Genomic DNA, 22705 nt, shown 5'->3' with positions numbered 1-22705 from the left:
TTGATGCAAGATCGGCTCTTCCTAAATTATCATAAAACTAGTCTTTGCAGTGACATAAATCAGCCTCCTCAAGTAAAGCTGACAGGGTACACAAGCTTAGCCGTTGTTCTCTCCACATTATTCTAGACTTTATTCCTTATTATTTAAAAGAGACTGTCAACCAAACGAAGAGAATTTTAAATATCACCCTTTTCCTTCTTTCTCCCCAGCCTAGTTCCATCCAATACTACATGAAATAGAACATAAATGTGTTTTGAAAGTTTCTCGATTTTCAAGTCACACACACATGCACAAATCTTTCATTTTCACAGTACTTCTTTCTGAATAGATGGAAATAGACAATCCCTTCACTTAAGAATCTTGAAGGAAAAGCTCTTTTGTTCCTAGTTCACATCCTCAACACACTTCTCACCTGCTATCTTAATATTCAGATTGGCATCCAGAAGCAAATTTTCAGCTTTTAGATCACGATGAACAATGTTCCGACAGTGACAAAAATAGACGGCTGCCACAATCTGTTTGAACTTCCGACGGGCCTCCTTCTCTGCCATTCTGCCATGGGCTACCAGGTGGTCTGCGGTGAAGAAGAGCACAGTCAGTTCTCATTTTGCACATGGGCATCACTTCAAAAGGTGGACTCCAGGAGGGATGCCAGGGGGCCACCAGATGAACAGCTGAAGAAGTGAAACTAACAAATGGCAACACTTGGGGCCCTGATCTGTATCTATAGAAACCCATTAGCAAGCAGTCCCCAGACCGTTTTCAGCGTACGTTGAGTATGCACAGGACTACCTATGCTCTACCATAAGAAAAAAGAGTGCTGAGGGTTATGATGGTATTTCTGGAGAATCATCACATTCAACACCTCCTCTCTCTTATCTCCACTGCGAGAGATTACATACACACAGCAAACATACGCATGAAGATAAGAATCAGCAATATTTCCTGTGCTGAAGGGTGAGTCAAAAAGCAGAGTCACAATAATCAATCATTTTGGAGAAGAGCAGACAGAAGTTAGTCACTGCTAAGGGGGAAAATGGCTTTATATAGGAGCCCACGTATGCCAATCTCTCGTCTGCTTTCTCAAAGTTTTACAGTTTAACATAAATATGTACTTATTTGGTAACTATACTCTGGAATGCATAATGATATGCCTGTATCTTTCCATTTGCATTTATGTGCTTTTCAAATATTTCTTAAACTGTTATTAGTTTTTATAGACAACAACAATAGAAAACAAAGGGCAGTTTCTACCACTTTCAATGAAATGATTTCATTGGCGATGTGGCTGACTAAGCTATAGCAAAAGATTTTAAATGTGATGAACTCTGTAATACTGTAAATCAAGGTACCTTCCATATTTAAAAATGAGCTGATTGACCCAGAGCCAATCCCATTAATTACCAATTACCAATACCAATACAATTAAGTATTTTTTCTAATAGTAGCAGTAGGTTTATACTGAACCCATGAATCCTAAACCCCAGTTCTTCATCTAACTAATAACATATCGAGATAATAACGGCTGATGGGATCAGGAACACTGGCAATACAGCTTGCTCTACTTAAAACTTCCTATCCTTAAACTAACTCATCTAGGTTGGAAAAGGACACATTTGCCGTGATAAGCATCCGGAGATAGTGGGAGAGTGAAAAAACCAGACAATGTAAATAAGCGTATTACTGTTTATCAAGAGTAGTCTCAATAAGCCTACCCAACTATTCTGCACCACGAAGATCAGCCACAGGACCGGTCGGAGAGATCTTCTCTTCATCACAAAGAGGAAGTGTGAGATAAGACACATGCGCTAGTAATGACTACCAAGATTGAGGGCTTAGGACAAGAAACGGGGGCAGGGCGTGACGAACAGCAGCCAAATGACAATCCATCTACAGAGCAGATTTTCAAAGAATTCAAAGTACATTCTGACCACAAAAAGCATACAATTTTGGAGATCAAATACGACAGCATTTTTAAGAACGTCTTATAGGATCACTTAAATTATTAAGAAAGACCCTTCGACGGAATTATTGTCATTGTTCGTGTCATCAGTGGCTCCTACACCAGTTCCTTGAAGCATCTTCCTCAAAAACCATCCCTTACGATAGCCAAGGTGACCAATGTAGTAGAAAAGAAAATAGGAAGTCTTCAGCTTAGAAGTTAAAAGGACTAGAACACCACTTTCTACAGGAGTTCAGAGGTAGTGATAAACGAGCACACACTCTGCTGTATTTACGCTTCTGGTGAGATCTGTCAAATGAACTTTAAACAACACAAAATCCCTAACTAGTGAGAGTCGCTTAATATAAGCTGTCAGAGAACTGCACATCCACCAAACGTGCGACGCTAGGCTTTATTTTAAGACACCATTCTCTCTAACAGTACCTGCTCCTTTGACCCCTATTCCTCTTAACCCAAGGCCTAATTATTCTAATAACATGTTTTAGCTGCTAAACTTTGTCTAATTAAAGGGCTTTGAAGAGACAGCTATTCTTGAGAAACATAAAAATAAACCCTTATGAGGGTTTACCATCAGAAGCTCATTTGGCCAAGCCACCCATTAATTAAAATGCCCAAGAGACATTCGTCTGGCAGTAAATACTAATTACCAGAACACATCAAAGAGCTTCTTAAATACAACAGAATGATTAATTTTGTGATTTCTAAAATAAGTTATTTTCTTTTATTAAAAAAAAAACTCTTTATATTTTCTAAGTACTTTGTTTTCCTAAAATGATTGGAAAGTTCTCGAAATGGCTACAGAGGCCAGGAGCTGGTGGAATGCAGCCTAGTTCTGTTTTATCTCCACAATGACACACTGGTTGTCCTTGGACAAATCATTTATACTGCCAATATCCCCACCTCTTGATCTGCTCAACAGAAACAAACCCTGTTACACACTGTGGCCAAAGAAAGGATCGCATATTTGGGAATAAACCTGTACTGTGATTAAGAGTTGTCCTATATGATATGCCTTTAACTTTCAAGGACATTTTAAAAGCTATTTTTAAAAAGGTCCACTCCGTATTATACAAAAAATATTCAAGCATTTGGCTAATAGATCCTGAGGTGCTTCAGGATTATAGCGCTTGAAGGTAATTATTATACACATCAAATGTCACCGTTACATGGTTCTAGTTAAAAGATATTTGTGACAGCAGTACCCTGGGTAAAAAAGCTTTTAAGCTATATAGTNNNCTACAGTTATGAATACAAAGATATACAAATCACTTTTTTAAAGTGCTGGCTGCAAGCATCAGATCTTTTTTTCTTAGTGACTGTGTGTGATGCTCACGTTTTCTCCGCTTTGGGAGCACTGTGCTCTTCTCCAGTATGGGCCCATCTTAGCGGCTCAATGTCGTTCAGACTTTTCAGCCTCTGCTGTTACTTCTGCCCATCTTACTGCTGCCGCCGCCGCCCCACCTCCCATCCCTGGTAGCTTGCTTGCAGAGCAGACCTATGGGGGCTAGTGGGTGTGCCAGGAAGCCGACAGGCTGCAGTGGTTTCTAGTCCCCCGCAGAGAATGCCTTTCAGCCGCCCGCGGACAAATGGCTGCTTTATGTTCATGTGTGCCCTGTAGGCAGCAAAGGTTCTGCAGGCTCAAATGTGACGTTTAACTTCCAGCAAAGAAACCCAGAGCAGAAGCCCAGCCTGGACTTCACACAAAGTCACAGCATTTGAATAAATACTGGGGTAATTTCAGAAGGCACATGGAACAAACTGGCTCTTGAACCACTCAATATTCAAAGTCAAATACATTCTGAATCTTGTTGGGACAAACCTCAGTTGCAAGGAACTCTAAAGAATTGTTCTGCTTCTTCCAGGCAGCTCGGTGAGCTAGTTCTCCTAATACTGGGTGACATACTAGTACCCCTATCCTCAGTCCCAAACTCCTACAGGGCAGCCTGGCCCCGCCCCCGAGCCCAGCCACTCTGCAGTCACACGCGTGCTGCACCAACCCCACCACTGCAAGGCCCCCTTCAACAATTCCCTACTTACCTACTGAGCTGTCACTCTACCTCTGGGGCAAATTTCAAGTTTTTCTCTATCACAGCTTCACTCCAATCATTTCAGCCAAGGCAAGGCTGAGGGGGCTCTCTGCTCAATGGAGAAAACAGGTCTCCTGTTTCAAGTTCTTATCAAAAGGAAGGAGTCAAAGTTGTCTTTCTCAGTTTGCAACAGCCATAAATCACTCGGCACTGGACTTGTACAATCTTTTTTTATCAGCTCTTCCTCATAAAATAGGAAGAAGCTAGTGATACTGGGGGATGGATATACCTTGAGACTAGAATTCTTAGAAGTGGAGGGCATGAATTCCAAAGGTTGAAAGTATTAGAGCGAGCACATGTATAAAGTTTGCTTCAGAATTCCCGGCTTGTGATTTTGTCCTAATCTGACTCAGGAAGAAATATCTTGTGGTACGTTTAGATTCTAACCTTTCAAAGGGCAAAAATACACATAAAGCGGTCTTAACTTCCCTTGACCGGCTTCACTGGAGTGTCAGAGGCATGCCACTAATGGGACGGTGGTGGGGAGCCAACACTTCTTAAAATAAGTCCCTTTTCCACTATAAACAGACAGTGTCTCCATTTGTCTGCTAAGTCTACGACTCTGATTCAAAACACTAGCTGAAAATGAACATACCCTGACAGCAGGTCACGCGAGAGGGCAGAAACTTTTCATTTTTCGTGATAAAGAAATAGCCTGGTCCAGAACGGGGGAAGCGGCCTGTATGGTAAGCTTAGGTGGCTACCTGAGAACACTTCTGCCCATTCCAAGCTAACCACAGCTGGCAGCTCTGTGCTTTGCCACTCGCTTCTATCATTTCTTCTTTCTACACCCATGGAAACGACTTCCTGTTTATCAAACAAATGCTTCTTTCCAAAAGAGCCGGGGCGAGGCCCAGAACACTCAGCTGCCTGGAAGCAGGTTAACAAGAGTGCACCCACTTGACTCTCATACCGTCCCTAACCTGCGCGGCCCCGCTGACTGGAGGAAGGAGGTTTGTTCCTTTGTTTTCCTTGCCAAGAATCCAACTACCTCACACCAGCCTTCTTTACTTGTTGCTGCTTCTTGTTGATATCTTTTTTCTTCAGGCTTCCAGGCCAAAACCCTGGTTGTCACCCCATTCTCTTTCCCCCACACCCACACCCAATCTGTCAGCAGATTTTATTTGCTCTACCTTCAAAATACACCCAGAATTCAACTAGCCCTCACTCCATCTCCAACCCACCCTCCTGTCAGCAACCCAGTCCAACAGCCATTATCTCCCTCCTGGATCACTCACTGTAATAGCTCGTCCTATTGCTCCTAACTAGTACGCCCGATTCTGTCCTTGGCCCCATGATCCACTCTCAAAACAACTGCCAGAACAATCAACTTTTTAAAAACTTTTGATTTTGAAATAATTACAGATTCACAGGAAGTTGCAAAGAGAGTATGGACAGAGCCCATGTAACACCCCCCCCCACTGGCCCCTCAATGGGCAAATCTTACCATAATGCTAAAGCAATATCAAAGCCCAGAAGGTGACACGGCTATAATGTGAGTACAGTCCCATGTCATTTTATCACGTGTATGCTTGTGGAATGACCACTGCACTAGAGATACAGAATGACTTGGGAGTTTCTCAATACAGAGTATTCCTGCAGGTGTAACAACAAAAAGCACACTCTATTGTCTTCCATCTATCCCAAGTAAATTAAACATTTTCCTTAAAAGTCCCAAGAAAACACAATTTCTTTGTGAAACACAATCACAAGATACGCCTTAGTTCTTTAAGTTTTAAACTACAACTATTTCCATTGTTCGCCAAGCCGCCTTCCTCCGTACAAGAGAACGCTCTGCATTCGAGGCTCCACAATTACAGGTTAACTCAAGGAATATCAACCAGAGAAAAAGACTATAAACTTCCATAAAAATGTATTTCTTTACTCTTCATTTTGCCACTAAAAAAGTTTGTAAACTAATAAGCACTGTTTATGATCAGTCTTTATAACAAAAACGGGCTATTCTTCTGATATGAAGTTCTTTCACATTAATGTATAAAAGAGGATTTGTTTTCTTATAGCTTCTTAAAAATACTTCTAGACTAAGCATCAAGCCCAGGCAGCCTATGAAACAATCCCATATATTCCAAAAGGCCTTTCAAGAATGCTATTCAGACATGTCTTACGCAGTGCAAATGTTTCACGCGCTACAGCCATATGCTAGCAAATGTGGGCTGGCTAATTTTGCAATACAGAGGTTATTCCCTGGTTCCTAGTATAATCCACAGGCTCCAAATAAAGCCCATTCTTTGAAAGCCGGCTCAAAGGTCATTTATCTGAAGCTCTTCCTAACCTACTCACCTACCCTAGAAGAAAATACTCCATAATTTGTTCCTAATGGCATATATTCTATATATTTCTGTATCAGCGAAAATAAACAATTAATATTATTTAACATGTACGTCTTCCCTTCTAGACTAGGCTTTCTTGGCCCATGGATGGGTTTCTATCTGTGAATCCCTGCAAGGTGTAGGAAAATATGTACTGCATGCTTCCATTTATGGGAAGGGAGAGAGAATACAAATGTGTACATGTGTGTACATGTGTGTACATTGGTTTATATTTTCTAAAAGAAGTAATGTTAAGTGAAAATTTTCTAAAAATGATTACTTACAGGGGGATGAAAAAGCGGTAGAGGCTAGATTTTCCTGAACATACCCTGTTTTATAGCTTTAAGCTTGGAAACACGTAATGTCTTAAATAACTCAAAAAATTCACAACTGAATCAAACAGAAGAAAAAGTAATTTCTAAAAACTGAAACCAAACTGGAAAAAAGTGACCCTAGCCGTGAGTTAAGCTGTGACATAACCAATCAGAGAATATATTTTTTTTAAGTGACACACACAGTATTTTGTCTTAATGGGATATAACCTCAGGACAAAAAGAACCAGTCTCCTTAATACTGGGATTGCTTTGAATCAATTTCACCCCCATTGTCTCATATCAAATATGTAACTAAGTTAAAGTCATTTGGAACCACAATTTTCAGCATTAAGAGAGACAAGATCTAAATATGTAATATTCAAGAAGTTAAAAATGCTGAAATCTTAAATTCAATTGGATTGTTAAGTACAAACTCCTGTTTACCTCTGTGCCCTGAAAAGGCCTCCAAGCAATGACAGCCCAGTGGCAGTAATAAGTATCCCAAGGGCACAGATTCTGGTCTCTACGTGCTATTTTCCACTTGAAAGAACCACAGCTCCTAGGAGACATGTTTGATTCCAGGTCGGAGACAAGAAATGTTCAGGGAAAGCCTGGGATATCTTACCTAAAAGCAAGGAAGCTATCAAAGACTCTTGGGCTCACGTCAAAAGGACACAGGAGTCAACTTAAAGAGGCTCCTGGTAGCGAAGTGGAATAATTTCAACATCAAAAGAATAACAACTCAAGGGACTGAAACACATGAAATGTATTTAAATTCATAAATTCATAATGATATTACAAATAAAATCAACTTTTTTGGTTACCACTGGAGACTGATAGGGTACCAATGCATTATTCTGAAATTTAACATAAAGGAAAAGAATGAAGCATTTATTTTGCCTTTACTATAGTTTCTAAATAGTTTATAGGCAACGTTCTTTACAAAAGAATTAGAGCTAACAAATACAGAAAGAATGAGAGAATAGAAAGTCACCATTTTGTAACTTCTAATGAAATATGTGTCAAGCAACTAAAGAAGAGTGGCTAAAACATAGGTCAAAGGTTGATGGGAAACATTATATGAACTTTATAAAACTTTACACATCACTAGAAGTGGGGAAACCAGACCTTACGCAACTCCTGAGATGATGCAATAAGAAGACACGGTATTCCAGCCCCCGTTTGCCCCCACTAAACACACTGGCCTGTGTTTAACCAAACCACTTTACAAAACACAGTGAGCTAGAGGGACACGCTGAATGACACAAGGAGGATCCGAATCCATAATGTGGGAAATTTTACAGGATAATCTAGGTTCTTCAACAAATAAATGGCATAGAAATCAAGTGTGTGTCTACAGGAGAGGGTTAGGGTTGTTACAAATTATTAAAAATTTGAGACACTTATCAACTTGATGTATGGACTTTGCGGCATCATGGTTTGAGCAAACTATAAAAAGAAGCTACAGTGGGGCACCTGGGTGGCTCAGTCGGTTAAGCGTCTGCCTTCGGCTCAGGTCATGATCCCAGTGTCCTGGGACTGAGCCCCACATCGCCCCTCATCACATCGCCCCTCATCAGGCTCCCTGCTCAACAGGGAGCCTACTTCTCCCTCTGCCTCTGCTCCTCCCCCTTGCTCATGCTCACTGGCTCTCGTGCATTTGCGCTCTCTCTCAAAATAAATAAATAAAATCTTGAAAAAAAATAAAAATAAAAAAATAAAAAGATGTTACGAGACAAATGGAGAAAACTAAACATGCCCTTCTTATTAGTAAGAAAATACTGTTAATTTTGTTGGGTAGAAGAGTGGTATTGTAGACTTCAGTTTTGATTATGAAAGAGTAGCTGACACTTGATTTGCTCTCCCATTAACCACCTATAAAAGTCAGACTGCAGACACTGGACAATAACCTGCAAAAGACTATGATTCTGCAGAGAAAGAAAGTATAAGAGGTGAACCCCATATTCACCCCAAACCACAACTTAGGGAGACAGCGCCCAAGCAAGAGAAGGAAGATAGGGTAGAGGAAAGAGATCAGAGTTAGGGGCTAGTAAGGTAGCTAGAATTGGGTGGCAGGACAGCAGAGGAGGAATACCAACAAGTAGCATAGAAAATCCACTCAGGTCCTTGGCCAACTCCCAAAACTGCACACATAAGAAGCAAGACTATGGGAGGTCTAAGAGAAAAAAACTGATGGGAGAATGAAAGCTAAAGAGAAATTTTTAGATGTTACACAGCTTTCAGGAGATGCTGGAGTTCAAATTCAGCTTATAAGGAGAGACCTTTTTGAGTATTCTAGGCACTCTGTTGAAACCCCAGAAGACCACACACTAGAAGTAAGGGCTGTGCCATAGGAATGAGGGCTAAACTCATAAAACCACCCTAACAAAGCCTAAAGCCAACCCTCAACATGATCAAGTTGATTCATCTGTAATTTAACTTCCTGCCAGAACAAACTCAACACTGCAGAAGATAACATAATCCACAGTCTCTACAACATGTCACCCTTAATATCTAGCAAACAATAAAAATTACTAAACACGGAAGAAGCAGGAAAATTGACTAATAATCAAGAGATTAAAGTCAATAGGAGCAGAACCAAAGATGACTCTAATACTGGAGTTAGCAGGCAAGGACTTCAAAATGACTACAATTAATATGTTAAAAAAAAACACAGGAAAAAATGTATGAAAAGGATGAAAAGATAGAATATGTCAAGGGAGAACCAGAATCTAAAATATATATAAGGTAGGGGCACCTGGGTGGCACAGTTGGTTAAGTGTCTCTTGGTTTTGGTTCAGGTCATGATCTCAGGGTCCTGGGACTGAACCCTGTGTTGGGCTCCACACTCTCCGTGGAGTCTGCTTAAGACTCTTTCCCACTCCCCCTGCCTGCTCCCATGCTGTCTCTCTCTAATAAATAAATAAATCTTTAAAAAGATTACATATATATATATATATATATATATCTAATAGATAAATAAATCTTTTAAAAGATTACATATATATATACATATATGTATATACGTATATATGTGTGTATATATATATGTAATCTTATATTCTAAAATGGTAAAACACCTGAAATTGAGAATTTATTGGCTAGGTTTAACAGCTGACACAGAAAAGGACAGGATTAGTGACCTTGAGCTAGGTATTATGGTTAAGTTTCTTAAAGTTCTTTATATAAAAGAAACTATTAAATATTTATGAATGAAATTATGTGATTTCTTGAATTTGCTTTAAAATACTTCTAACAAAAAAAAGTTGGGGGAAAGGATGAAAAAAAAACCACACCAAAATGTTGATAACTGTCAAAACTGGGTGATGAGCACAACAGAGTTCATTATACCATTCTCCTTCCTCCTACATATATTTGAAAATGCTTATATTAAAAAGATTTTAGAAATGCAATCTATCACTTATACACCTACGTTCATAAAAGCATTATGTCCAATAGCCAAAAGGTGGAAACAACCCATGTATCCATCCCTGGATAAACGGATAAACAAAAAGTGGTGTAGACACACAATGGAATATTACTCAGCCTTAAAGAGGAAGGAAATTTTGACACCTACAACAACATGGATGAACCTTAAGGACATTATCCAAAGTGCAACAAGCCAGTCACAGAAGGACGAATACTATATGATTCTACTTGGTTGAGGTACCTAGAATAGTCAAATTCATAGAGACAGAACATAGAATGGGGCTGCCAAGGGCCGGGAAATGGGTAACTGTGAAGTTACTGTTTAACGGACACCAACTCTCAGTTTTGCAAGACGAAAAGAGTTCTGTGAATGGACGGTGATGATGGGAGCACAATAACGTGAACATAATTAATGCCACTGACTGCACACTTAGAATGGTTACAAGGGTAAGCTGTATGTTATGTGCATTTTACCATAATGGCTTTAAAAATGGGATCGATCAGCGGTGCCTGGGTGACTCAGCTAACCGTCCAACTCTTGATTTCGGCCCAGATGTGGAGCCTGCTTGAGATTCTCTCTCTCCCTCTCTCTCTGCCCCTTCTCCCCCACTGTGCTCTCTCTCTCTCTCTCTAAAAAAAAATAAATAAATAAAATAAAATTGGGATCAATCAATCTCCATCTCTCTCTCTTTCACACACACACAAACACACGAACACACGCCAGCCCAGAAAATATCTTCAGGACATCAAAGTTTGAAAGCACACCAAAATATAACGCACTAATTCCAAATATGTGATTTAAAAAAAAATCTCCTTACATAAAGTCAATTTCTAAATACTATGATTAAAATATTCTTATTTTCCTAGTAGTTTCACTTTGTCAGAGAAACTGCATTTTCCAAAGAAGGTCAGGAAAAAAACAGCTCAGAAAACCCTCAGGAAAAAATATAAATGCAGGAGCCAGGCAAACATATTCCTTTGGGACTTGTATATATTAAGTACAGCGAAAATGTTTTGCTAATTCTCAGGAGCATTTATTTTTATGTAATGGTAGAACTGGCAGGGTGATTGCACCACTATGAATGGACGCTTAGCAGTAAAGCCAAGTCATCAAACTAAGTTTTTAAGCACTAAGCACAGGGAGCTTCCTCATCCATCTGGGGCGGGCTGCAAACAAATGCCAAAGTCACGGCTGATATTACGAAAATAAAAACAAAAAATGAAGAATGAATGAGTGGAAAATTAATTGGGTAGGAGACAGAAGTTAAATGTCTTAATTCAGAGCAATTAAACAAAGTTTGGTGAGATAGTTATTTGCTTCTGTCAGTAAAGCCTTAGAAAACTGCTCGTTTTTATAGCCAAAGGGAGTAAACAATTTAGTGGGCAAATAGTATTTCAGTTATAAAGATATACAGAAGGTCATAATAAGGATTAAATAGGAAAAACAAGTTATAAACAAAACACAAACCCAGCATATAGCAGTGCGCTCAAATAAACAAATGTGACAGTGTCCTCAAACAAATAGAAATTCCAAGATAACATACATGAAACACGTAACATCTGGTACGCATGGTCATACAAGCCGGTCTTTCCCATGCTCTGACCGATTGGTCAGTCTCTGAGTGTCCTGCAGCATAAATAAATGGCTTTGTGAGAAGTTCTAGGTTCCATACGTGTTGGCACCATTAGGAAATGTTATTTTTAAGGCGCCGAGAATGTCCATAATAAATCATACACACTTCAGCAAACTGCTGTTAATAATTTATTATGAATGCCCATGAGTTCTGCCTGGCATTCAGGAAACTTTTCTTGATAAAATACTGGATTTATGACTTCATGGTCTCAAATAGGAAGTTTGGGGATATATATCTAAAGAAATCATACTGTGGAAGTTTTAAATTATGAGTTTAGTGGTTTGCCAAACTAACCAGTTTCTCCATTCAGTTTGTAAATTAAACAGACCCACATTGTCACGGTTGCCCCTTTGTAATACAATTCTGAATAGTTTGCAATAATCATTTCAACAAATCATACGAATGAGTAATAAACGTTCATTCAATAACCATTTACTGGAGCCTATTAAATTGCTTAGCATTCATAATCTTCAATATCTTTCTCTGCAGTCATCCAGAAAACAAAAAGGTATTTTCCCCCACATCAAAAACTCATTAACTAAAATGTGTTATGGAATAACATGAAAATCCCATTTTGACTTGCTTAGACTTCTTTGTAACACAATGAAATCATTTTTACTGAGTGCTTATTATGTGTCAGACACTGCGTGAAGCACTGAAGACACAGATGCGTACAATTCAAATACTACAATCTGCAATCTAGTGACATTCTGTCATTCGCTGGTCTTTCATCCCTCTGATCAATAAATACTGATTGAGCAGGTATCCTCTGCGGGCACTATTCTAAGTACTAGGGACTTAGCAAGGCTCAAAAGGTACAAAGTCTTTACTCTCATATATGTTAGCTGTTGATAAGAATCAAGAAGGAAAATAAAGCAAGGAAGGAGATGCAGGTAGTGGGCCAGCAGAAAAGGTGAGATTTTACATAGCATGGCTAGCATAGACCTCTCTAATAAGGTAACATTCGATAAGAGATCTGAAAGAAATGGGAGAGCTATGTAGGTATCCGGGAAAAGAGTATTTCAGGAAGAAGGAATGGAATATATGAAGGACTTAAAGTGAGAACATACTGGAGAGTTTAAAGAAAAAAAAATAAATGCCAGTGTGAAAAGGGGAAGAGTCCTGGCAGCTGAGGTCAGAGAGGCAGCTGGAGACCAGATTATAGAGAGTTTCACTGACCACAGAAAAGACCATACATTTATTCCAAATATATGGGAAAGACAATAGAAATGGCGGAGTGGTAAGATTTCACTTTCATTTTTAAAGAATCATTCTCCCTGCAATAGTGGAATCGGGTCAGATTCAGGGACACTGGTTAAAGGCTACTATGGTAACCCTAGCAGATGACTGACCTAGACCAGGTTGGTATTGGTAGAAATGGTGACTGAATTCAGCCTACATTCTGAAGGTAGAGTCACCAAGATTTACTGATAGTTTTGGCATGAGATGTGAGCAAGGAAAAATGATGTGTGACCCTAGAGAAGTTTTTGATGTGAGCAACTGGATGAATGGGGTTGCTATTATTGAGATGGGGAAGACCGGTGAGAAAAGAAAAGTTGGTAAATGGACATCAGTTTGCATATGTTAAGACTGAGAGGTCTATTAGACATCCAAGTGGAGATGTCAAGTAAACCCGTGGATATATAAATGTAGAGTTCAGAGAATAGGTCAGGCTGGAGATTAAAAATTCAGGAGCCAAGGGGCGCCTGGGTAGTGCGGTCGTTAAGCGTTTGCCTTCGGCTCAGGGCGTGATCCTGGCGTTCCGGAATCGAGTCCCGCATCGGGCTCCTCCGCTGAGAGCCTGCTTCTTCCTCTCCCACTCCCCCTGCTGTGTTCCCTCTCTCGCTGGCTGTCTCTCTGCCATATAAATAAATAAAATCTTTAAAAAAAAAAATTCAGGAGCCAAAAGTTTAATGGGTCATACAAAATCAACTAGGGAGTAGATGGGCATGGAAAAGAGAAGAGGTCCAAGGAATGAGCCAACGAGTACTCCAAAATGAAGACATCAGGAAGACGAGGAGGATCTGGCAAAAGAACCACCACAAGAATAGTGGCAAGCCAACAGACTATTGTCTAAATTATTTAGTCTAGTATCAGTAAATGACAGACTCAGAAATATACACACACCAAAAAGGGGGGGTGTGAAAGAAAGAAAAAAGTTACCACAAATAGTTTTATAGTAGAAGTATGTTCAAAGGAAGAAGAAAAAAGGCAATTAACTGTAGCAAAATCAGGCCAGAGTTCACAGAAAGCATAACATTTGAGAAGAGTCATGACGGCAGAGTAGCAGCTCAGATGACAGAAAACCAGAGCAGGGCTTTTGTATCTTGTGTTCTCACACCTCTTCCAACCAATTCCTTTGAGGCCAACAATTCCTTTACAGGTTTCATGAAGGTAAAAAACGGGCAATATTCCCTGAGGAATTAGGAAATAATGTAAGGTTTCCTAAGTCGCCATTAGCTTCATACCACCAAGGTATACGCTAGGGTATCTAGTAAACCCCTTTCTGCTTCTTTTGCCTTCCCATGTATCAAAGTCACCGAAGCCTATATCACAGTCTACCGCTCCATCCAGATTCTGCTAGTCACTTAGGAGATGTCAACAACCATGAGGATAACCTATTTGATAATTTAGCCTCATGATTCCTTGAACTTTCTTCATCTCCAGTGACCTATAACTCCATTAAAGTTCAGCAACTATTCCTGTGGCCACATCTTGAACTTACCTTTGCTTGATATTTTTCTACCTTTGAAATTTTATACTTCAATAGTATACCAACCTCTTTCTTAACATACCCTTCTAGATCAGCAATGTTGAATAGAAATAAAATGTGAGTCGCTTACATAATTTAAGATTTTCTAGTAGCCACATTAAAAAGGCTAAAAGTATTACTCATTTTGAAATTAATTAAAAAAGCAAAAAGTATCACTCATCTTGAAATTAATTTTTATAATTTAGTTTATTTAACCCAATACATCAATCCTAATCCAATCATTACAACACATAATCAACACAAATATTAGCAGTGAGATGTTACTTCAAATTTCAATGTGTACTTTACAGCCTATTGTATTTTGGACACAAAATTATAGTCTAGATGAAATGTAATTTTGGCAAAATAAGAGTTGTGTTTAATGAATAGGTATTTTACACTGTGTGTGATAAAGAATTTGGCCTTGTCCAAAGAGAAGATCTGGCTTTTTCCTTCTGAGAGGTCATCACTGAGCCCTTGGAATGTTATTCGAGTGATGGGAGTGTCTTTGTTTACCTGGGGGTCTTGGTTCATGCCAGGCAGTCTAACAGTATGATTTAGCAGGGAACTGGTCATACTCATCTAATCTTAGAGTAGAGGCTTAGGCTGAGAGTTTGGGGTCACACAAGACCAGATGACCTGGAGACAGAGATGAAGCATACGGGAAATCAACCGGTGGTGCCCTTGACGCTCTGAGCACAGAGGCTCAGCTGAGCCTCCCGATGGGCAGTACTCAGCGCATACCGGCACCTATCAGTACCGGGGCAGTACACGTCCTGATTCCACAGGGGGAGGGAAATAAAAGCTCTGTGTGTGGTACTTCTCATGGACTCTATGTTTCTTCCCTCAGCTGGTTTTAATTTGTATCCTTTCCCTGTAATAAACTGTAAGTGTGAGTGTAATAGCTCTCCGGGACTTCTGTGAGTCTTCATGGCAAATTATTAAAGGGGAGGCTCATCTGGGGAAATTTCCAAACTTGTAGTCGATGTCAGACATGACCAGGGGTCTTGGAGACTGTGCTCTACCTTTGTAATTAGCTAACTCCCTCAGCTGGCCTAAAACTCTCGCACACTGCCTTGTTTTAAAACGTACATGTAAATTAAACCAAATTCAGAATTCAGTTCCTCAGTGGTACCACCTACATTTCAAATGCACAACAGCAACACGTGGCCAGTGGTTATGCACCGAACAGTGCCATTTCAGACTCTGATCCTTCTGATCCTCTTATGCCCAACACACTTCCTTCCCGATTTCATCTAAACCTCACGCTTTTTCAGTTCCTACAATTTAAGATCATTCATCGTGATCTCACTTGCGCTCATCCCCCTTTCGGCCCACGCCCAATGGCCCAGACAACTACTTTATTGTCAATGGCTTCAATTCGTTTGCCAACGGTCTTTCTTTTTCTGCACATGTCCTCTAAACCCCCAACACTGACCGATCCAACTGTCTTTCTTACCCCATTGACCCACAGGTTGTTGAGTATTGCTGGAGAAAGATAGCATTCGATCCCGTATAATGGAATAACGAGTTCATGGTTTCCTATTGCTAGGCCTTTCGTCAACGCTCTTAGCTGTCCTCGATCACTCCCTCTTTCACTCCCCCAAGTAGCTAATTTCACCTCTTCCATGTGCATCCAGGTTCCTATCCTTTCACCCCTAGCCCTCAGGTGCTTGAACTGACCTCCTACTTCGAGTAGAAAATTAGACAAAAGGCGACGTACGTTTACTTCACATTCTTCTACCTAAAAAACCACCCATAGCCACATACATCCTCCACCTTCTTCTATCCTCTCTGAGCAACCAGTTCCTGGTAACTACTTTCACAGCTCGAGCGCCTCCTATTCGTCATGGACCTACTCATACAGGTTATCTTTCCCGTATCAATTCTAGTCCAACTCATCTTGTCACTACTGTATCCTTAACCTCACCCTACGAGCAAGTCTCACATTTAAACAAAACAAAGCAAAACAAAACTCCCCCTTGCTCTTTGTCAGGTGCTGAGAGGATCTGAGACTCTACCAGAATTTAACAATTTAATGTGCCACAGATGCATGAATGCTGGCAGAAGACATGACACCCCCAGGTCAGAGACAAAGCACTTTGGTATTTAGGGTACAGCAAGCAGCGTGAGCATCAACATATTTGCTTCGGTTTCCCAAATCCTAATTCTCACAGAGTGATGTGAGGGAGACCAGGTGACATCTGCACATTCAGTTGGATGTATTCAAGGAGCAGAACCTAGAACATTCTAATTGCTAACTAATGATTGCTACCACTGAGAGCTTACTATATACCAGGTCATATAATAAACATTTTAATTTTTTTAAAAACTTTTTAGAAATTGAAATATAGGGGTGCCTGGGTGGCACAGCGGTTAAGCGTCTGCCTTCAGCTCAGGGCGTGATCCTGGCATTATGGGATCGAGCCCCACATCAGGCTCCTCCGCTAGGAGCCTGCTTCTTCCTCTCCCACTCCCCCTGCTTGTGTTCCCTCTCTCGCTGGCTGTCTCTATCTCTGTCAAATAAATAAAATCTTTAAAAAAAAAAAAGAAAGAAATTGAAATATAATTAACATGAAATAAAATTAACTATTTTAAAGTGTATACTTCGGTGGTCTCAATATATTCACTATATTGGGCAATCATCACTACTATCTAATCCTAGAATATTTCTTTTTTTTTTTTTTAAAGATTTTTTATTTATTTATTTGACAGAGATAGAGACAGCCAGCGAGAGAGGGAACACAAGCAGGGGGAGTGGGAGAGGAAGAAGCAGGCTCATAGCGGAGGAGCCTGATGTGGGGCTCGATCCCATAATGCCAGGATCACGCCCTGAGCCGAAGGCAGACGCTTAACGACTGTGCCACCCAGGCGCCCCTAGAATATTTCTATCACCCCAAATAGAAACGCTCTACCGGTAAGCAATTAGTCCTAGTTCTCCCCACCCCCATCTCCTGGTAACCATGAATCTATTTTCTGTCTCTACAGACTTGCCTTTTCTGGACATTCCATATAAATGGAATCGCACAATATGTGGTCTTTGGTATCTGGCTTCTTTCACATAACAATGTCTTCAAGGTTTATCCACGCTGTAGCTTATATCAGTACTTCATCCTCTTTACCACAGAATATTCCACTGTACAGATATACCACATTTTATTTATCCATTCATCAGTTGGTGGAAATCTGACTTACTTCAACTTTTTAGCTATTATAATTAATGCTGCTACGAACATGCTGTACAAGTCTTTGCACAGAGCAAGCACTTTATTTTTTTATTTTTAAAAAGATTTTATTTATTTATTTATTTATTTATTTATTTATTTATTTATTTGACAGAGAGACAGAGTACAAGCAAGGGGAGCGGCAGGCAGAGGGACAGGGAGAAGCAGACTCCCTGCTGAGCAGGCAGCCCGATGCAGGGCTCGATCCCAGGACCCTGAGATTATGACCAGAGCCGAAGACAGACACTTAACCGACTGAGCCCCCCAGGCACCCCCACACTAAGCACTTTAAAAACACTCACACAACCCTTGTAACAACCTTTGAGATAAGTGGTATCATCATCATCATCGTCATCATCATTACTATTATTCATTTTAAAGATGAAGACCCTAAGACAGTGAGGTTAAAAAACTTGCCCAAGGTCACCAAGGCTGTAAGCAGAAGAATGAGGATTTGAATCACCGCAGTCTGACTCTATCCATGCACTTAACGACTAACCATGCAGCTCTGTTTAAGCACACTTTTAATCCATTTTCTCCGTCCCCACTGCTGCTGTTTATCAGATCCTCCCCAGCTGTCATCTGTTTTGTTGCCAACAGTCTCCTCTGTGCTCTCCTAGGCTCTAGTCTCGTCACCCTTAAATGCACCCTTATTTTGGCACCAATGTACCCTTTCTAAAATATAACTTGGACTGTCCCGACCCTTGCTTAAAGTCCTTCTATGGCTCACTATCATCTAACAGTGGATGAAACTGCAGTGAAATCTTGTGTGGAAACCCAATAAGCATATCATGTTTGAAAGCAGAGATGCCGTGCTCTTGTTGAACAGGAGGAAAAAATGGGGAGTGGTCGAATGTGTCTGTGAAGAAAACATGACCGCTAAGCGGGGCCTCACATATCAACGTTCTCAGAGAAGGCATCGTAGCCATGTCCCAAGAACCCTTAGAACTTTTGGAATAATTAAAAAACCACGAGCACATCACTTAATAGTCTTTAAAAAACCAGTTCTAGTTCCCTGAATACACCGAGCTATTTCAGACCTTAACGTCTTTACTATGTTACCCTCTGGAAAACTGATTTCCACTCACCAAACTTCTCATACTTGAAAACTCTGCTCAACCATGACTTCCTCCATAGACTTCTCTAACCCACTCTTTGCTCCAACAACTGCAAATACTGCTTGCCATCTTTATCATATTTCTACTGATGTCCCTCGTACAATACAGTACTCAAAACCGAAGATAATATTCTAGATATGCTGTGACTGCCACAAAGAGTAAGAGCACTACAACTCTTTCAGCAAATCTGAAATGGAGTTTGGAATCAAGCAGCCAACTACTGCCCCAAACACTTTTGTGTCATAATCTGCCAACATTAGGATAAAGTTCCCAGCTTTACACCTAGAGCAGAAACTTCAAGCACCATGATTCGACACCTCAAGCAACCTTGAAAATTCTGGATCAAACCAACCATGTTCTTCAGTCCTATACCAAACCTGCCAAGTACTGCTAACTAAACAACCCATAAAAAAAGCCACAAGTGGAGTCCCAATGAAGTTAAGATCTCCAACAATTGCTAACCTACCAATATGCCTACCCGTCCTTCAACTTGTCCTTTATCATCTACTTCTTTCATTTCCTCTAGCTGCTATTCCACGATCTCACCTCAGCATACAAACTGTTTTCCTACTTTTCAAACACTAGTGTTAGGTTGTCAGATTCTAAACTTTAATTCCCCAAACATCAATCTCACACAAATACTTCTACAAACTTACCAGCCTTCAACTCCTCCTCGAGGAATGCCCCATTAAATCTTAGTGTTAGGTTGTCAGGCTCTAAACTTTAATCCCCCAAACATCAATCTCACACAAATATTTCTACAAACTTACCAGCCTTCAACTCCTCCTCGAGGAATGCCCCATTAAATCTCCCTCCCTCCCTTATAGCTACATTTCCTCTGGCTCTACTGGTTCTTTCCCCTCAAAATAAACTATAGACATAAAATCAAATATATAATAAAAGACAACAGGGGCGCCTGGGTGGCTCAGTCCATTAAGCGTCCAACTCTTGATTTCAGCTCAGGTCATGATCTTGGGGTCATGAGATCGAGCCCCCTGTCGGGCTCCATGCTCAGAGGGGAGTCTGCCTGAGATCCTCTCTTTCTCCCTCTGCCCTTCCCTTCCCCACCCCACTTGCTGTTTCCCTTTCTCTCTCAAATAAATAAATCTTAAAAAAAAAAAAAAAAAGACAACACATATTCAACCAATGCCCCTTTTAGTTACTGACCCTCTCTCTTTCCTTCTCATCATAGCCAAGTTTCTCAAGAATCATTCATACCACTGGCCTCCAAAGGGTGCTGGTTTTATCTTAGTGGTTGCTCTGGGGATTAAATATGCATCTTAATTTATCACAATCTACTTCCAACTAACACTGACTTGATTCTGGTAAAATATAGCATTTATTCCAATATGACTCCATTTCCTCAACCTTCCTTGAAGTACTTACATTGCGTCAATATATGTGAGAAATGCAGAAATAAAGTGTTATAAATACTTCATGAAGCTCTTTTTTGTCTTTTAAAGAAACTAAGAGAAGAAAAGAGGAAAAAGTATATTTATATGGCCTTTTATTTCCTACATATTCATCTCTTCTGATTTTCTTTATTTTCTCCTGTGGATATAAGTTACCATTTCGCGTCATTCCCTTTCAGCTCGAGCACTTCCTTACAGTGTCTTGTAGAGCAGGCATGCTTATAAGAAATTCTCTCAGTCTTTGGTTATTTGGGAATGTGTTCATTTAGCCTTCACTTTGAAGGACAGTTTTGCTAGATGCAGAATTTATGGTTCATGGGGTTTTGTTTTGCTTTTTACTTCGGCATTTTAAACATGTCAGTCCACTGCCTTTGGCACCCATTTTTTTCTGATGAGAACTCAGCTGCAAATCATACTGCTGTTACCATGTACCTGATGAGTCATTTTTCTCTTGCTGCTTTCAAGATTCTGTCTTTGTCTTTGAGCAAATTGACAATACGTGTCTATGTGGATCTCTTTTGGGTTTATCCTACTTAAGATTCATTAAGCTTCTTGAAACTGTAAATTATTTTTTATACATTTCAGAAGTTCTTAGTCATCATTTCTTCAAGTTTTTTTTTTTTTCTGTCCCATTCTCTCTTTCCTCTCCTTCTGAGACTCCCATTACAAATATATTGGTGCACCTGATCTTGTCCCACAGGTCTCCAAGGCTCTGCTTATTTTTTTTCAATGACTTTCTCTCTGTTCTTCAGATTGGACTTTTCACTATTGATATTTCAAGTTTGCTGGTTCTTTTTTCTGCCACTTCAAATCTGCTATTGAACACATCTAGTGAATTTTTCATTTCAGTTACTGTACCTCTCAACTCTAGAATTTCCATTTTTTATCATTTCAATTTCCTTACTGAGCTTCCCTATTTGTTGAGTCATTGTCATCATATTTTCCACTTAGACATGGTTTCTCTTAATTGTCTGAACAAATGTATAATAATTGCCATGAAGTTTTTGCTAAAAATAACATCTAGACCTACTCAGAGGAAGTTTCTATTGGCTACTTTTCTTCCTGAGTAGGGATCACATGTTCCTGGTTTTTTTTTCTTCAACATCTACAATGTTCGTTTGTTTTTTTTAATAAACTGCATATTATAGATAATATGTTTAACCAATTCTGGATTATGATTTTTCCCCCTGAGGACTGTTGTTGTTGCTGCTTTTGGGTTTTTTTTGTTTGTTTGTTTGTTTGTTTTTTAGCAACCCTCTTGGAAATAATTTGAGAATCCATCCCCCTGTGGTATGTAGCCATTGATTTTTCTGCTAAATTAAAAAAAATCCTTATTTTTATTCTTTAGCATGACCTCCTTGAAGTCATCCCTATGTCTACACTGATTAGTGATCAGGCCAGTAGGCTTTTCACCCTCTGCTGACAAATCTATTGGTGAGTTCAGGAGTGCATTCAAAGTTCAGAAAACTTCAAAGTCGGCCTCAGCTTTTACTCTTTGCTAGACTTTCTCAGGACTTCCGAGCAGATGCCAGTCCCCCAGTAAGCCAGATATGAATGAAGAACATATCTTATCCTGGTGTTGTTCTCTCATTAACAAGATCTCCCTACTAAATTTCTGGCTGGTTAACCATTCTGTTGCTTGCCCCTAGCAAGATCACAACCTCTAGCTAGCAAGGCTCTGAGCCTTCCACATTTGCTTCCTACCAAACTTGCTATTTTTACTGACAACACAACTGGGCATGAGGGGTTTTTGGGTTTTTTGTTTTTGTTTGTTTTGCTTTTGTCTTCTTTTCCAACTCACGTCAGCTGCCTCTGGCAACAAAGCTGCTGGTTTTAAGGCCAGCCCAGCCTTGATTACATTTTGATTTCCCTTGGGGAGGGAAAGGAAAAGATATAGGGGCTCAGGCAGAAGGCCAAAGACTCCCATTATTCTTAACACAAATTCAAAAGATTTTCGTGAATTAAAGCTTCTCAATTTAATGTTTGCCACTGATTCATTTTCAGAGCCCTAATGGTTATTTTTGACAATCCTGCCACTTTTGTATTTGTTCTTTAGACAGAATATTTGCCAACTTCTCCACTGTGTCATTGCAAGAAGTCCTATTCCTTCCATCTCTCGCATCATTTTCAAGTTCTAATCTGTGTATATTTTAGAATGTAGTTATTGTATTATATAACATTTGTTTATGTAAATATATTTGAATAGGGTGCACAATTTAAATGGTGTTATTAATATGTTCTGTGATAACTTTAGAAAACATTTTTTTTTTTTTTAAGATTTTATTCATTTATTTGATGGAGAGAGAGAGACAGCCAACAAGAGAGGGAACACAGGCAGGGGGAGTGGGAGAGGAAAAAGCAGGCTCCCAGTGGAGGAGCCTGATGTGGGGCTCGATCCCAGGACTCTGGGACCATGCCCTGAGCCGAAGGCAGATGCTTCAC

The 22705-nt window shown here is 39.9% G+C and overlaps 1 protein-coding gene across 5 annotated transcripts in view; it reads right to left on the bottom strand.

Moving 5' to 3' along the window:
- SIK3 (SIK family kinase 3) overlaps positions 1 to 22705 on the bottom strand; it is a 238827-nt gene that overhangs the window by 74313 nt on the left and 141809 nt on the right. For all 5 annotated transcript variants that reach the window (XM_040631195.1, XM_040631197.1, XM_040631198.1 and 2 more), the window contains exon 4: positions 413 to 574. In XM_040631195.1, coding sequence (XP_040487129.1) covers positions 413 to 574 — 162 coding nt within the window. The remainder of the gene's footprint in view (positions 1 to 412; positions 575 to 22705) is intronic.

This window comes from Ursus maritimus, unplaced genomic scaffold (assembly GCF_017311325.1).
Source record: "Ursus maritimus isolate PB19 unplaced genomic scaffold, ASM1731132v1 scaffold_16, whole genome shotgun sequence".
NCBI classification, from domain to species: domain Eukaryota; kingdom Metazoa; phylum Chordata; class Mammalia; order Carnivora; family Ursidae; genus Ursus; species Ursus maritimus.
The sequence above is the reverse complement of the archived record's forward strand: the minus strand, read 5'-3'. Positions and strand labels throughout refer to the sequence as shown.